Source organism: Anguilla anguilla, chromosome 4, assembly GCF_013347855.1.
Source record: "Anguilla anguilla isolate fAngAng1 chromosome 4, fAngAng1.pri, whole genome shotgun sequence".
In the NCBI taxonomy this organism is placed as follows: Eukaryota; Metazoa; Chordata; class Actinopteri; order Anguilliformes; family Anguillidae; genus Anguilla; species Anguilla anguilla.
Window position 1 is genome coordinate 48,056,363 of NC_049204.1, and position 16,714 is coordinate 48,073,076.

General features: G+C 43.7%; 1 protein-coding gene across 1 annotated transcript; it reads right to left on the reverse strand.

Moving 5' to 3' along the window:
- Window positions 1–249: 249 nt before the first annotated feature.
- Window positions 250–15,982, reverse strand: LOC118224860 (zinc transporter ZIP12-like). Its single transcript, XM_035412665.1, has 13 exons — window positions 15,686–15,982; window positions 14,280–14,580; window positions 11,496–11,780; window positions 10,495–10,702; window positions 10,183–10,340; window positions 8,423–8,594; window positions 7,157–7,329; window positions 5,981–6,133; window positions 5,353–5,460; window positions 3,342–3,417; window positions 3,009–3,167; window positions 2,001–2,188; window positions 250–1,380 (listed from the first exon to the last, which is right to left on the reverse strand). Exons 2-13 carry the CDS (start codon window positions 14,505–14,507, stop codon window positions 1,252–1,254), a joined length of 2,037 nt encoding a protein of 678 aa, XP_035268556.1. The 5' UTR covers window positions 14,508–14,580; window positions 15,686–15,982; the 3' UTR covers window positions 250–1,251.
- Between the last annotated feature and the right edge of the window lie 732 nt (window positions 15,983–16,714).

Sequence of the window (16,714 nt, forward strand, 5' to 3'; positions counted from 1 at the left end):
CGCTCGTGGGCGACGGAACACAGTCCAGGTGGGCGAGGCCACCCACGCGCTGGGCCGCAGAGGACAATGGGAGCTCTGCGCTGGAAAGCGAGAAGACGAGTTCTCCGCTCCCTGCGCGAACCGAAGACGAAAAGAGCAGAACAGCGGGTCCGCCAGGGCAACGGTGTTCTTCAGCCCCGATGAGACGCCTTCCACAAACCCCGCGGCATGGGAGCCCTGTACTGCGATTCACAAAACATAACAAGTAAAGGGCATTACAAAAACTTCTTTATTGATTGTCTTTTGTGCGTGCTAAAGATGTTTAAGGTGAGCCCCTGAAGCGTCTTTCCTGTACATTTGCAAATTTTTATATATAAAAAAGAGAAATAAGGTGGAAAAGACCATACCAGAGCAGTATAAACAGACATGTGTCTAACGGTCAAGCTACAAGCACTGCACAGAGGAGGAAACAAAGACAGTCTTCATTTTGATTGTTTCTCATCCTCTCCGCTCTATTGCAGCAGTTCAGAGATTGTGAAGAACTCTGCCGCAAAGCCCTCAACAGTTTCCGGCATCATAACCTTAAGGACTGTTCACTCACATGATGAAGTCCAGATGAGCTCTCTAATAAAAAGATAGCAGGTCAAGTATGTGGACAGCAGGAATTTTCTGGAACTGTTAGTAGGACAACTGTACAAGCATTTGTCTGGATCCCACATTTAGTGAAGTGGTGCGACATATGGAGGCTTACACCTTTGACTGTTTTAACTGTCCTTGTAAACACCTAACTGGTCATCACCAGGCATTGAGCAGTATAAAAGTAGGCTATTTATCCTAAATTGTACCTGTCACAAAATACAACAACAACTGACTACACACAATGAGGCATATATCTGCGATATCCAAGTACTGGTCATTACAATGGTGATTTTTACCCCCTGCAAAAGCATAGACAACATTTATCTTGATGTTCTCATGTCATGTTTTATCAGATATCTATAGCAAGTCAGTCTGAATTAAATTCTCCTACAAACAATAGTATAGTCATCCACCATAATACTCACACTCTCATAAAACATATGAGACTTCTAAACTTTTTTTGCAGAAAGACTCTTTTTCACAACGGTATTTTATCGCCTATTGGATGTACAGTACATGTAATTCAGTGCATTTCTGCAACATACTAGAAACAATGTTCCTTTTAAAAAAAAGCAAAGATAAACACTGCCCCATCATTTATGTGCTGCCTATGACATGTGCACGGTGTTTCCCTCAGAACTTGAGCTTGTGCTCGAACCGAGCCAGGACCAGGAGACACCCCCATCCCAGGAGAAGGCCCAGGTTCTGCAGGAGGAACATCAGCCATGGCCGCTGCGTCTTCACGTGGCTCATCTCCGGGAGCTGCCGGAGACGGAAGAGAGGGCGGAGGGCCTGTCATTTATCTGTCTCCAACACACCTGTCTTGCGTGTGGATGCATGTGTGCCATCAACACCAGATCCCCCCCCCCCCCCCATGAAGGGGAGACGTTGGGTTGAAAGTGCTTAAGAGCTTAAACTGAAGGCGCAACCCAAAAGGAACTCTGTGAGTGCATGCTACTCTGTTGGATTCATATAAACTCTGCTAGAGTTGAATTACAGCTGAACATTTCCCTGTGCAGCCGCTTAAATATAATGTGTAAAATCATAAGCTACAGTATGCACTTCACCCCAGAAAATTATATTTTTTGGCAGACACCAAAAATGCAAATACATTTTAAATGAGGGGGGGGGGGGTTGTGTGTGGGAGTCAGAGACTTTAATCATGTATGAGGTTAAATAATCCAGCCGCCACATCATAAAAACAACTAAAAAAACGAAGTGAGAGGCTGCCAAGTCCAAAGAGTCCGGTTTGGAACACTTTCTCCTACCTCCACTGAGATAACGATCTTGGCTTTAGCATGGAGCCATGACTCACTGCTGAAGACCCCAGATCTAATCTGAGAGTTGATGGCGAGTGGGATAACAGTTCCGGTCTGACTCACCATCTCTACCAGCGACAGATAGAGGAAAATCCCGGCAGTGACGGTGAAGATCCACTGCTGCACCGCGACGTCGCTGGACACGAAGAGGCCGATGTACAGGCCGAGGAACGCCGTGAGGGCGCTGAAGAAGTTCATGAGCACGGCCGTCTTCACCGACAGCCCTGAGCTCAGGAGAACTGCAAAGTCACCTGGGGAGCGAGCGGAGGGGAGAAGAGGAGAAGAGCGCAGGGGGAGAGGAGGGAAAGGAGAAGGGCGAAAACGGGTGAGGGGAAGACGTACGAGTAGAGGAGGAGAAGATGGGCAGAGGAGTGATGAGTAGAAGAGCGGAGAGAAGGCGAGAAAAGACGAGAAGAGGAGGAGGAGAGTGGAGGGGAGAGGATGTGAGGAAAAGAGAGATGTGGAGAGGAGAGGAGAGATAACGAGAATGAGTAGTGTGATGAGCAGGAGAGCAGAGAGATTAGGAAAAAAGAAAGGCTATTCATCATAGAATTACGCTTTCCGCATGGAGATTATTCCTGCAGCACACTGAAGTAGCAGCCCTGGTTCCAGCCTTTAGAGAGCACCTTGGGCTTTTTTAAAAGGTTGGCATATCGAAATCAGTAGTGCACCTGGCTCATTTAACATTCAGTACGCATCTTAATGGAGCTTGAAATTAATCTTCCAGGTTCTGGAAAATTAAATACTGAAAAAAAAGAATCCTACGTAGTGTGAATCATAGCAAGCATGCTAAGTGCAGCTCCCCCAGATTTATAAAAATTCAATGCATCTGGACAAAAACTTTTCTTTGGCTAAACTGTCACCTTTCGATTAACTGCAAGTGTCCAGCAATCAGGTCACCTAGCACAGAGGCTGTCTGACACCCTCTGTGGCCATGTAGCTATGCTGTCTGAGTTTACACGAGCTGGCAGCCAGGTAACGCTTCTTAGAAGGATCTAGATGCAGAGCAATGGCCCAGTTCTTCCGGGTTTTAACTGTCGCCCTCCAGATGGGTTTGCCCATGGGTCCTACCCATTTCATGTGGGATTTCGTGGCACAGTATGGCCACTGTGGTCGCCATGCCGGTCTCGGAAGAGGAGGAGAAGGCCGCCCCCACAACCAGGCCGTCCGCAAAGTTGTGGAGGCTGTCACCCACAATCACCATCACGGCCAGCAACGACACCCCTTGCCCTGGGCACACAAAGCGGGACTCTATTAGGGGCACACACAACCGACCTCCCTCATTACCACATACCTTCATTTCAGCCTGGCAGAGTACATTCAACTGCATAACGACCTCTGTCAATCTATAGAAACAGGCAAAAGAGCTTGTTTGGGATAAAGTGAAGCAACAGGCATTCTTACTCAGGGGTCGTGTAGGGATCCTTATGTCCGGCTCTTCGGAGGGTATTTCTGTACACTCTGAATCCTCCAGGCTCCCCTATGACGTGATGACACAACAGAAATGTTTTTATTTTTCTTTTTTTCTATTTTAGCACATTAGACGTACTGAGGACTCATTTGATTGTTTGGGTCTTTGTTTATACACATTCTGGAAAGTTCCATATTGAGACCTCCAAAAGAATTGCGGTCATCCAGTGGCTTATACAGAAGTGGTCTTCATGAAAGTTTTGTAAATTGAAATATACTTTTTAAAAATGTCTGTGCATCTGGGAGCAGTATTTCGGTCTTGGCAATGTAAATGGGCTCTCTAGAATCATGAGGTTCTTCGTTCCCTTAGGAGAACGGAACTCTGGAACCTTAAAGATTCTCAGTCAGTGATACTTGCATCATCATCCCATCGGAAAGGTGCTTTCACCCTGACAATGACCCCCCCACCAAAAGGCACATACACACACACACACACACACACACAAACAGCAGAATACTCCCTGACTCAGAGAGAAAGATGCTGAGTTGCCCCATAAAGATTTTTTTTAAAAGATACTTTGCCAAAAAGCAAGAGAATTTGAAAAAGAGCAAAAAGAATCTGATTCATAAGCTCATTGCTTACCAACTCATTTTCAGACATGTTTAAATTCATTTCAAAGCTCTCATCATGTAAAAACAGTAAAAATATTCATCAATAATAAGAGTAAATGCTTACAAAAGGACTCTATTTCCTGTCTGATGTTTGGCTGTTTTGCTGTCACTCAGGAGTATTCTAATAAACGTTGTGGACATTAATTCACACACCCACATTGCTACAAGAGGCAGCCATTTTTCCAGACTTGCAGAGAAAATTCTGCCTTTTTAAATTTCGAGAGCGTTTCTCATTTCATCTGCTGAGGACCAACCACGTCAAAGGACTCTGGTCAGCTTCTGGAGGTGCGGAATCGGGCGGAACCACCCCCGCTCCTAAACGGCCACCGCGCTGGAGCGCGCCCTATTTATACACGCCGGAGCGCGGGGTTTATCTTCCCTCCCCCACGCTGCGATGACTCAACCTGCTCCCCGAGGGCCCTTTTCACCGATCGCCTGCTCCAGTTACGCCGCCACCCACTTGACAATTACGCTCCATTCCGATGCCTTCCTGAAACGCTGCACTTTGCATAAATTAGCATTGCGGCTCGGCTCGCTTCATCCGCGCCAAGTGACGCCGTTTAATCAAGCCAAAAATTCCTTGAGGTTTCTCTTTTTTTTGTCAGTTTCATTTTTTCATTTTTGGTTGAAGAGCCTTTTTTACTGACGACAGCGACTTGGCGCGTCAGCCCCCGCCCTCCTCCGCAGTCATGTCATCTGCCGAATGTGACAGGCCTGTTAAACACGCCAGGGATGTGCTAGCGCTGACGGACACTTTACGAGAGAGGAAGAAACAAGAAGGTCGGAGGGCAGTGTGTGGGGGGTTGGGGGGGGGGGGGGCAATGGTGAGGAACAGGGATTGCTGCTGCCGGTAGTTCTTATTTCAACTGCGCGATGGGTGAGAGGGGTCCGGGGGATGATGACATCACGGCATCTGGTCGTGAAATTAGGGACTCGGGCTCGGCACATTCCAGGTGTTAGACGGCTCCCTTCCAAACGATCAGAAAGATCATCAGTAATGAGGATGTTCCTTCTGATCCAACACCCACCGGCAGCTGTTATCCTGCAGAGCCTGCCAGTGGCATTTTCTCCCGATGGTCATACATGCCAAAACCATTTCAGGACACGTGGAAGACCCCTCGCCCCGCACTGGATGTGACCTCCAGGGTTGGACTGTGGGCTCTCCGCTTCGTCCGAAGGCTGCCGATCATGGCCGGGCATGCGTCGGATCCACGACGGTGCTGCTGAATGAGCTGCCCATGACCTCTGTGGTCAAAGCCTCCATGAGGGGCGCACAGTCCACTCCCGCACCCCTGCGCTCGCGAGCTCCGCCCCTCCACCCGCCGTCACTCACCAGCTGCATGGTGGAGATGGACTTTCCCCTCCGCGGCTGGCCGTTGCAGCTGAGCTCCAGAGAGAGGTCGCGGGAATGGCCCATGTGCTGGTGAACGAAGGCGTGGCCCTGCCGGAGGAAGAGGACTCCATTAATCTGCGGCCCACCTGTACTCCGGCTCAGCCAGCTAGAGGAGCCACTCTGGTAGCACGTAGCCTTTACACAGAGAAACTACTCAAATGTATTACTCCATTACTACAGTAAGCGTGCATAGGACCTTACGCTGTTCAGGAAATACACTCTAAAAAGCTATAGTTGTATGACAATTACGCACTTCCATCTTCACAAATAACATGCTGTAACTGTACACAATGTACAATCATGTGAAAGAAGAAATTAATGGAAAATTTAACATTATGGAAAATTGCCAGAAATTTCTATGATTATATTTTGTTAGGGTCTAAAGAGTTTCAAACCATATTTTGGCCCAGGTCTGACTGGTCATTCAACCTAAAGCTTCAGCAATGCTTACGAAATGTGCAAAAATTGAGAATGAATTGAGAATCAAAGGTGATACAGTGATAATCATAAAAGTAATTTATTTTTTTAAGTTTTTTTATTAAGATTATTATAATTTTTAAGAATTCACCTGGCCATGTGATGGCATGACAAGAGAGAATATTCTTTCAATGAGGAAAAATCCATAAATTCCAGCTATGATTCCCAGAATCTTCCAGAGGTAGTCTTTGTTATCCACCACATGATGATCGTCATAGTGATTGTGGTCATGAAGACCCAGAATCTGGAGTAGAGGGGAACCAGAAGAGTTACTGAACCTTCTAAAAATGAATATGAATCCGTCATTTGAAATACAAAAAATATTTGTACAAAACAATAACAGCCAAAATTAAAATAATAAAATAAATATAATTAGAATGGAAAAAAATGTATGAATGAAGCAGGAAATATTGTGATGCTGCTTTAACAACCAGTAAGATTAACAAAAAAAACCTGAATTCACGTGTAACCAATGTGTAATCTCAAAAAAGAAAATAATTCAGAATTAAAAATTTTGTAAATAAGGAAAATGAGGAAATTGCAAAAACTGTTTCAGTCACTAGCATTGTGTGCTTGCATGGTATTTGCTGTTGGGTGGGTCAGTGTTGGGTCATTGGGTCTACCACTAGTACTTCTACTACTAACAAATTTGCAGTTGCAGCTAATTCCATCAATCAGACACAGTTAATCACCACCAGATTTCATACAAGTTTTTGGCTAAAGGGCTGTGGTGCTGGCTGTTATAAATACATATTCATGAGCAGTCAGGCCTGATATATATTTCGCCTTTGAATTATTGGATGCTACAAATCAATGCATATTCATAGAAATTAGAATGATAACCGAACAAGCAATGGCCTTGTTTCTAATGAATATTCATGAGCAGATGCCTGGTCTGAATTTCTTTAGGTCTAAGCCATTGTGTGCTTCTCATCTCTGTGACAACCTTGAATGTGAAACACACAGCGTGCCTGTTTCCTTACTACTTTGTACTACAGGCAGTGGAAACACAGACCTCACAGCAATACTATTTAATTACAGTACCAATAGTCTTATAACAACTTTAAAATTCATATATAATAACGGTAACGACTTAATAATGACTTAATGACTTGTTATCATCATTATTACTGTCATTGTTATATATTACACAATTGCTAATTTTTCATTCTTATTAATATATTTCTCAACGCAGAACTTCAGCACCTTAAATGACGCACAGATCATGGATGTTTGTGCAAGGTGAGTGTGTCTTGAAAGCGGTCACCTGTGGAATGAGGTGCAGCAGGGCGTCTCCGGACAGCGTTCCCACAGCCAGGCCCACGAAGAGCTGCAGCAGGAGGGCATACGTCTCCTGGCAGGAGTTGAAGAAGATGAGGGCGATGCCCAGCATGGAGCCCAAGGTGATGAGCGAGACAGCCACAGTGCTGTAACCATACTCTGCAGGGAGGGAGAGAGAGAGAGAGAGAGAGAGAATGGGGGGGGGGGGGTGGGTGAGCACAGGGGTCTGGCAGCACGCCCTCTGCACCAATAAGTTCCGCTAAAACAGAGGCAGTCTTCCTTCCAGCAAAATGTTCCAATGACCGACTGTTGGTGTTATTTAATTTTCTCAGCGATTCCAATGTGATACAGTCGCTCAGATAGAACGTGTGAGTAATTCATGCATTAGGCTGATTAATCCCTGCCCATATTTATCAAGGCCCTCTTAATCATAGTCTGGGCAGCCTTGACCCAATGACATCGAAATGACAAAGTGACAGTTAACGGCAAGGCCGTGTGATCACCTTGGACGAGAAACACGCAGCTGGGCCTACGTGGCCACGTGGTGAACGTTCACGGCAGACCTGCTCTCCTTTCTAATCAGAATGCTTAAAACACCATGTTCTCTTTCAGCTGCTAGCCTGTTTGTGAGTCATAGTGACAGTGCTCTTTTACAAATCACTACCCAAGTTCAAATTATAAGCTTCTTTGATGTTATTTTTTATCTCATTCCCACCTGTAAAGAGAAGAGGGAATTAGATCCTGCTTTGTTAGGAAATCCTGATTTTAAAAGATGACTCATTTCCCCTCCAAATTTAGTGACATATAAACGAGTCTTGCTTATATCTCTAAGGCTTTCTAGAACTATGCTACATGTATTCTTCATTTTTTCTGATGCTTCTTCATGCATATATTCTATGTCCTAACAGTATCACAATGCTAATTTAAGCATGTGTTACTCAATTATCGAAATAATCCAACATATTGGAGTTAAAAAACAATTTATTAGTGGTCTCTGAACTAAAAATGCAACTGAAAGTTTTATTCCTAACAAAATAAATTAGACATTATTACACACATACTGTTTTATATTGAAATTGCTGCCATTTGATTTTAAGATACTGCTGATCATAGTTTGGCTGCACACATTACATTTCTAAAACCAACTCATGTGATTTATTAAATGTCATGAGGACCCGGAGCTGTGCACATCTTGCAGAGAGAATGATGATCTTGTCAGTTAGGGGTGTGCGGATGGAGCGGGAGGTCTTACTCTCAATGGCGCTCGGAGGAGAACTCAGCACCTTCATCTCAGCGGAAGCACACACGTCGCCTAGCAACTGCTGGATGATGGCTGGGCAAATGTGCCTGAAGTGTTCTTTGGAGATAGGCGAGTGGGGGTCCAGCACAAAAATTTCCACCAGCTGACTGGCTGAAAAGCAGACCTGTTCTCACAGAACAAGACCATCGAGAGAGACAAAGTCAAGGAGGACCACAATGCCGTTACGCAGTTTTGTTTCAAATTTACAGCAAGCTGTGCTGCTTTTCTGGTTCTGAACCTTTCCATAAATGAGAATATCACACACAGTGTACTGTCAGACATGACCAACTGTCTCCTAGATTTGTCACTAAAACATCAAATTTTCTAAAATAATCTTTTAGTTTGAGAGTCTGCATTAGATTTACTGGAGCTGATAAGTTCCAGTGCTATATCTTACGATTACGATTTGTCCATGTTTTGCCTTTTGCTGGATACAAATGACAAAAACAGACATCCATCCTATATGTGAACTGAAAATAGCATTTTATACTGAAACTGGATCTTTTCAAAATTTATTTTCAAAATAAACAATTGTCGCAATTCTTCACCTGATGGATACCATGTCAGTTGTGAATTTGGCTTTTTGGGGAAGAAATAACACATAACATTTCAGGATGTATGCAAGGGAATTTGTCTAGCTAACTCTGAACTTATTGGGAAAATCCTGACACTGAATTGTGTTGGAATACACATCTAGGGCTATATCTTAGTTCAAAATGGGCTGCTTAAAGAGCCACAACAAATTATTTGTTAGCAAGGGAACAAACATATTATTCCTCCAGCTAAATGCATATCCGTTCTGTTATAATTGTCTCTTTCATAACTCCCCTCCCCCTCTCTCTCTCACACACACACATGCTTCCTTTCTTGCAAATTACTAGCAAGACTCCCTTTCAACTCTAAATTTAAGATGATTAACTTGTGAACCCTCAACTTGCATACTAGACTAATGATACATTCTTTAGTCTAGTATGCAAGTAAGAAAGATTAGGAATTAAAATGTAAGAGACAGGTGGGCACTTCAAGAAATAACTTCAGGTATTTTTAAGCAAATATTTTAACTTGTTAATTAAGCTTGAGAATACAGGACTCCCTGATGTATCTATAATTTGCCTGCAGCCATACCACCATACACCCTCTAATTAAGAGTGGGCTCTGTTAGTACTTAGAAGGGAGACCACCTGAGAAAGCGAAATTGCGACTGGAAGTGGTATTGGTGGGCCAGCAGGGGGCAATCTTCCCTCTGGTCAAATAAACCCCAATGCCCCAGTGCAGTGACGGGGACACTGTGCTGCAGGAGGTGCCACCTTTCGGATGAGATGTTCAAACGAGATCCTGACTCATTGTGGTCATTAAAGATCCCATGACAGTCATCATAAAGAATTGGGGGTTCCCCAGTGTTCTGTTTAAACTTCCATCTTGTCTCTGTGAACCTGCCTCCTAATCATCCCCTGATTTAATTGGCAAAAAAAAATTGTTCTCTCCTTCTCCACCTCAGCCAATGTGTGGTAAGCACTCTGGCACAAAATGGCTGCCACGCATCATCCAAATGGGTGCTACGCATTGGTTGTGGCTGAGGTGAGCTCCCTCTCATCACTATAATGTGTCTGGAAAAGTGTTACATAAAGGCAATGTTTCGTTCATTCATTCATAATGTCAGAATAGTCACAGAACTGCTATTTGACTGGACATACTATATTTAGTGACCTCACCTGTGTCCAGTCAGTGCTGGGCTCCTGAGTGCAGCTGTCCAATCGTCGTATCTCCCTCTGCTTTTGGGAAGAGCCTATGATACTCCTCCTCTGTCTGCTGTGCACATGAACAGCCCCTCCCCCTCCTACTCCTAGCTGGTGCAGCAGACCTTCTAAATCTAAAGGGTCAACAAATACATGACAGCTTCTCTCAGTATTTTCTCTTTACAAGAAATGCTCTGAATCAGATGGATGTTCCAACTTTTATCAGGATATTGTAACAGAATATTCTTGCTGTGAAATATGTTTGTTTTTTTTAGTTTTTTTTTTTACCTATAACATCCAGGCCACTGGTTCGGTTGAGGGACTGAAATATGAAGTCAGTGAAGAATCCTGGGGAGGGCAGGTTCCTCTTGCTGAAACAGTGTCCCTGGAGAACGTGGGCAACGATCGCCCCCGCCAGCCTTGAGATCGAGGAGAAATCAGCTCCCTGGCTATCCACAATATCCACATCTTCCATCAGGGACGAGGCATCGACACACTAAGGAAATGAAGAGCGAGTCAGTCCTAGTGTGAAAAAACTCAGAGGTGTGCTGGACATGTATATTTCAACCAAAGCAAAAAAACGTGATGATCCAGTTCTCACTGCTTTGTGTGAGTGATAGGCCAATGGTCACTGCTTTGGATGTGTTAGACCTGTTTTCACTGCTTTAGGTGTGTTAGTCCAGTCCTCACTGATTTGGGTGTGCTAGTCCAGTGCTCACTGCTTTGGGTGTGTTAGTCCAGTCCTCACTGCTTTGAGTGTGTTAGTCCAGTGCTCACTGCTTTGGGTGTGTTAGTCCAGTCCTCACTGCTTTGAGTGTGTTAGTCTAGTGCTCACTGCTTTGGGTGTGTTAGTCCAGTGCTCACTGCTTTGGGTGTGTTAGTCCAGTCCTCACTGCTTTGGGTGTGTTAGTCCAGTGCTCACTGCTTTGGGTGTGTTAGTCCAGTCCTCACTGCTTTGAGTGTGTTAGTCCAGTGCTCACAGTTTTGGGTGTGTTAGTCCAGAGCACACTGCTTTGGGTGTGTTAGTCCAGTGTTCACTGCTTTGGGTGTGTTAGTCGAGATCACACTGTTTTGGGTGTGTTAGTCCAGTGTTCACTGCTTTGGGTGTGTTAGTCCAGTCCTCACTGCTTTGAGTGTGTTAGTCCAGTGCTCACAGTTTTGGGTGTGTTAGTCCAGAGCACACTGCTTTGGGTGTGTTAGTCCAGTGTTCACTGCTTTGGGTGTGTTAGTCGAGATCACACTGTTTTGGGTGTGTTCGTCCAGTGCTACATTCAGGGTGCAATGCTCACCTGATTAGAGGTGGAGGGCAGGTAATATTGGTTGATGAGCTGTAGGGCGCTCTCCGTCTCATTGGGGGAGAGGAACTCGTCATCCTCCTGTGGGTGCAGGTTCATCACTGCAGAGATGTAGTACTGGTAGTCCTGGGAGCTGGAAGAGTAGTTGGAGGCACAGAGGTCCTTCATGTTGAGGATGTAGTAGAGCAGGACAGTGGAGAGGCGCTGGAAGTCCTCCTCAGAGAGATACTCCCTGCCATCATCCTCCAGGACTGAGAGCAGCGTGTCCATCGTCAGGCACTGCAACGGCAACAGCACGGCATTAAGGGACATCGGCCTGTCCTCGTGTGTGTGAACGGAAGCGCCACCCAGGCAAATGAAAACCTTGTTTACCAGCTTTCATGCAGAATTAATCAGAAGGATGTACTGTCATTTAGCCAGTGCTAAAACGACTTACTGGAAGGGCACCTGAGAGTTTAAACTGCTTAACTAGAAACAGCCGTGTAAAGCCACGAGCTGGCATAAACAACCGCTGACTAAAGGTTCAAGACAAAAACTTTTCTAAGATTAAACGGGTGAGATAAGTATCTGCCTCGAAAACATACATAAGGAATGTTGGAGATTAAAAACTGAAAATTTCATTACAAAAACAAGAAAACATGACGTGAATATAAAATCTCCTTTGAACCCAGGGCGCCTGATTTTATAGGGTGATTCATATTGTTAAATAACTAATCACCAAAAATCATTAATGGTATTAATACCTATTGCACAGTTGTACACTATTTAGCAACTGCTAATTGCTATAAATATTGTATTAATAATTGCAGATTCATTTGAAAATAATCTTAAAATTTTGTACCTATTCTGAAATATTCTTATGTAATATCCACTTCTTCATATTGACATTTTGATAGTAACATGGTAGTTGATAAATAAAACCAATATATTCATGTCAGACCTACGATTTCTTTTTAAGCCCAAAGCAAAGCCTTTCTTAACAGTTTATGGGAGTCTTTTTGAAAACTGTATGGAAAAAATAGAAAAATGTAGCTTTATTAAATGATAAGTGCAATACAAAGATAATTATAAGTGCATACTTGCAAGTATAAACCCAGCTGAGGCTGAGTTTGATTCTTCCATAGCACTGACTGGCAACACATTTTTGCACGTTTATGAATTGAAAGGATACATAATCTAATGTTAATACTCTTTGACATTTCACTGCTGAAGTGAGTACCGTGATATCATTGCTTAACCAGTATCTGCAGAGACATCTGCAGCACATTGCTTTACTTGCTCAGCGGTTACTTGCGTCCTGCTCAGTGTGGTTCAAAGGCTTCTCCATGGTCCCACATGGATGTGAGAACTACCAGTCCTGCGCAAGGAACTTCCTGTGACACTTCCTGTATTATCCCTTTTATACTCCGCTCAGTGACCATGCCTTGTTATGTACAATGATAGGATTGCCACAGACAAATGTGTATAGAGCACATCTCAGCTCCAATGAACATTTCTGAAACCACAGCACAGTCATTTCCTTTTGCTTTCATACAAGAAAATTCACATGCAATCAGGTGTGTACTAAACTAAAACAAATGAGGATTAGATTAAACCACCAGGGGCTTTGACCAAAAAACATATGTTAATGTATTGCAAGACACTTTTAATTTTATACTTTTGTAATTTATTATGCGTAAAGAAAAAATATATTACCCATACTGTGTCAATATAATTGGTTTTGTGTAAATATAATGAAGTTTTCATGTGCGTAATTTTTTCTAGTTAATTATGCGCCCAACAATAGGCCGCTTTTATCTTGGCAGTCAGCCTAGCCTTGCACGGCACCTTGGATTCTGAAGAGCCAGCTTTGTAGTGAGCTGAATATGTGCGGTTGTGCCCTGGCCTTTGCCAAAAGCAGCAGATTCGCACAGTCTCACTGAAGTGGGTGAAACACTTGAGCCTGCAAATATTTTTGTTTAAACAATTCACTGTGGGAAAAGTATGGAGGGGTAAAGGAAAAGTATGAAACCTCGCTGTTCTCTAACAATGTACATTATCAAGACTAAACCCCGCTAGGCTATGTGACGACAGCCTTCGTCAATGCTAGTGATAGGAGCAGGGCTCTATGGAGGCTTGGCCTGAAACACAAGCATCGTCAGTGATGCAAGTCACCATCAAATGTCAGCTTATACTGTGGAACTATAAACACTCAAGGACACCCATTCTTTAAAAATAACATGAACCTTTTTTCTTTTTATTAGTTAACCTCTGAAATACTCTATGAAATATCCAGACAAATCTAAACCTAAAAGAGTTTTTGGTTGCTCATACGAAGAACGTGTAGAACGGAATCTTGAAAAGAAATTGTTTATGACTCGCCTCTCTAAAGCTAATTCTCCTAGAAAGGTGAACTTCAATTTGCAGTCTTATCAACAAACTCCTGTCCACTTCTCAAGTCAATTTCTGATTTGATTTATTTTCTCTCGGCATCCAAAAATAGTAGTTTCAGACCAGCACAGAAGACCAGTGTGAACAAAGCAACAAAAACGAGATCCACACTCAGTGCTACCACAGTCATATCCACCAATTACATGCAGTCAGGATTGTATAACTGTAGCTCTTTTCATTTGCTGCTTAATTATATCACTAATTACACTGGAGATCGAAAGCCACAAAACTATGAATAAATAAATTCAGCAGGCATTCCTTTGGTGATAACATCCGCTCTTTAACCCTATTGAAGCTCGTAAGAGACCCCAGGGCGGTAGAGTAGGGGAGGATGCCGAAAGCCCTGACCTGGTCACACTGTTCCCATGAGCCGGCGATCCTGTCGGGACACTGCACGGCTCGGAAGATGCTGGAGATCAGGATCCTGGTCTGGTTCCTGTCCATTCGCGCAGGGTCCCCCAGGGGCAGGGCCTGCAGGACATCCCGCAGGTAGCTCTCCTCGTGCCCTCGTGCTCCCAGAGCGCTCTCCATCATGCACATGAGCACCAGGGGGAAAGAACAGGCCCAGGGACGCATGGCTGGCGGTTCGGGGGGCCCTGGTTCACTTGTCCTAGCCTCCTCGTGTCAGACTGGAGCTTCACAGAGGGAACTTGAGGCAAGGATGGAGTGGGGGGAAAAAAGGAAGTTTTACCAGCGGAGGTGGAATACGTGCAGTTCAGCAGGGCGTGATTAATTCGGCTGCCTACGCTGAGTTACATTGACAAGCTGTGAGGGAACCACAGGCGGTCCTAGTGGGTACTTATCACCTGAATTAGCCCCCATACTAAGGAGATGGTCTGGCTAGGACTATGGCCCCCAAATCCACAAGAAAAGGATTAGGTGGACGGAAGGGCTGGGGAGGGGGGGGGGGGGGGGGGGGGGGGGGCTGGAGTGTGAGTAGTGGAGGGAAGGTTTGACTTTAAAGAAAATAATTGCCACATCATATTTTTTAAGCATATGCAAACGACAATAATGAAGGGTAACCTTGCCCATTCTGCGTAGCTTGCTGGACCTAATCTGCAGTATGCTTTTGACTCCATAACTTGAGCATGCACATATGATTTGTCCGCAGCAAGACCTTTAACTTTCACCGTTAATGACATTTCTGGTAGTGTCAGTCGCAGTAATCCACAATAACTACAAATATAATGAAAGAGTCTTTGTTTTATAAAGCAAGAACCCACATTGTTCGGTTGAGAAGCAAACCATTTCTAACCAAATGCTTTATTCCATTTAAATGCAACCAAGCATTAGATATTTCTCTCAGATGAAATGGATCACAAGCAATACATTACTGAAATTTAGCTCCATATACAACAAAGTCAAATGTAAAGATATGCTTGTCAGCTGCAGCATCTACCCATTTTCAGAAGGTGATTCTGATTTTCACAGAAATCCTCAGTAAAGAATTAAAGATGCACACATTTACAACAGTGACACAATACGTGCAAGGGATTTCATCTAGATATGAAAAAGTACAGTGTATGTTCTCTCTAATCGCAAGCACAAAATAGTTCAGCAGCCTACAGACAGCCGGTTATCCTCTATTTACAACACGTCAAGGCAGAAGCACTCCCCGGTATTATTTTTCACCTACCATTCACATTATAAACTACTGATAGCCTGCTTTCATCCAAACCAAACTGTAGGCTGTCCTAAAGTTTGACATTGGGAAAAGAAATAAAAAGAATAATGCTGAATGTAGTCTCTCTTACCTCTCTTAGTTGTGTGGATGTAGCAGAGTCTGTTTTAGTCCGTTTGTGGGTGGAAGTGAAGGGTTTGATGAGAATTCCACTGCATTGGTAAAACCTCTTATCAGAAATAAGAATTGTGTAAGCTGGGGAGGATTAGCGACAACAACCTTATAGGGTTCCAGTTGCCATGGAGAAATCTGCTTTCATTTTAACAATGAGGGCACTCGGAGCATGGGGGGAGCTTGCCAGATGATTGATGGCTCGGAGGGCTGTGCAGTGCAAGCGCTGTTCACTCTCTTCTGCACCAGAGAAGAAGTGAAAAGACAAATGACGTTAATGTGGCTTTTAAATGGACACTTAACTGCGTGGGCACAAAGCAGTGCAGGAATTCTTAGGCGAAACATTTGCTGACGGTCACAATCAGTCATTATGCCTGTCAAATTTGTCATTAGAGGGCATGTTCTAACTGTGTATGTGTGTCCTAATGAAGGGGCAAATGAAGAATCCATGCATGTTTTCCCATCAAGACTACACTACTGTCCCTTTTCTGGTAGACTGTTGTGAACTGAGGACTTGGTCGATGAGTATTTGAGGGTAACTACTCAGCTTCCTCACCAGACAAAGTTTATTTCAGTGCTCTGAATTACTGCCTTTATTTATTGTGACTGCACAGGACAGAATGGAATTTGGATACATTATGGATAATACTTTGCATAAAGACATTTAATGTGTGTGTTAAGATGAGTTCACAGGGTTTCCAAAGAAACAGTTTCAAGAATTTGTTAAGTCACATTGCGTCTGGAAAAGGTCAAACATCAAGCATCAAGCATCAATCTAAAGGCAAACCAAAGAACCAAAAAGCCTATTTAAGAGCTTACTTTGGACCTAACCTGATTTGACATTTCATGGTGGAAGTTTTATCTCTTATAGTAGATTACAGGTTTTAACATCTTTAATGGTGGATCAATTTTTATTATGAGGTTATACAGCACCCAGGCAATGACTGACAATCTCAGCCCTTAACAATATAGAAAATATATTGAAATATAT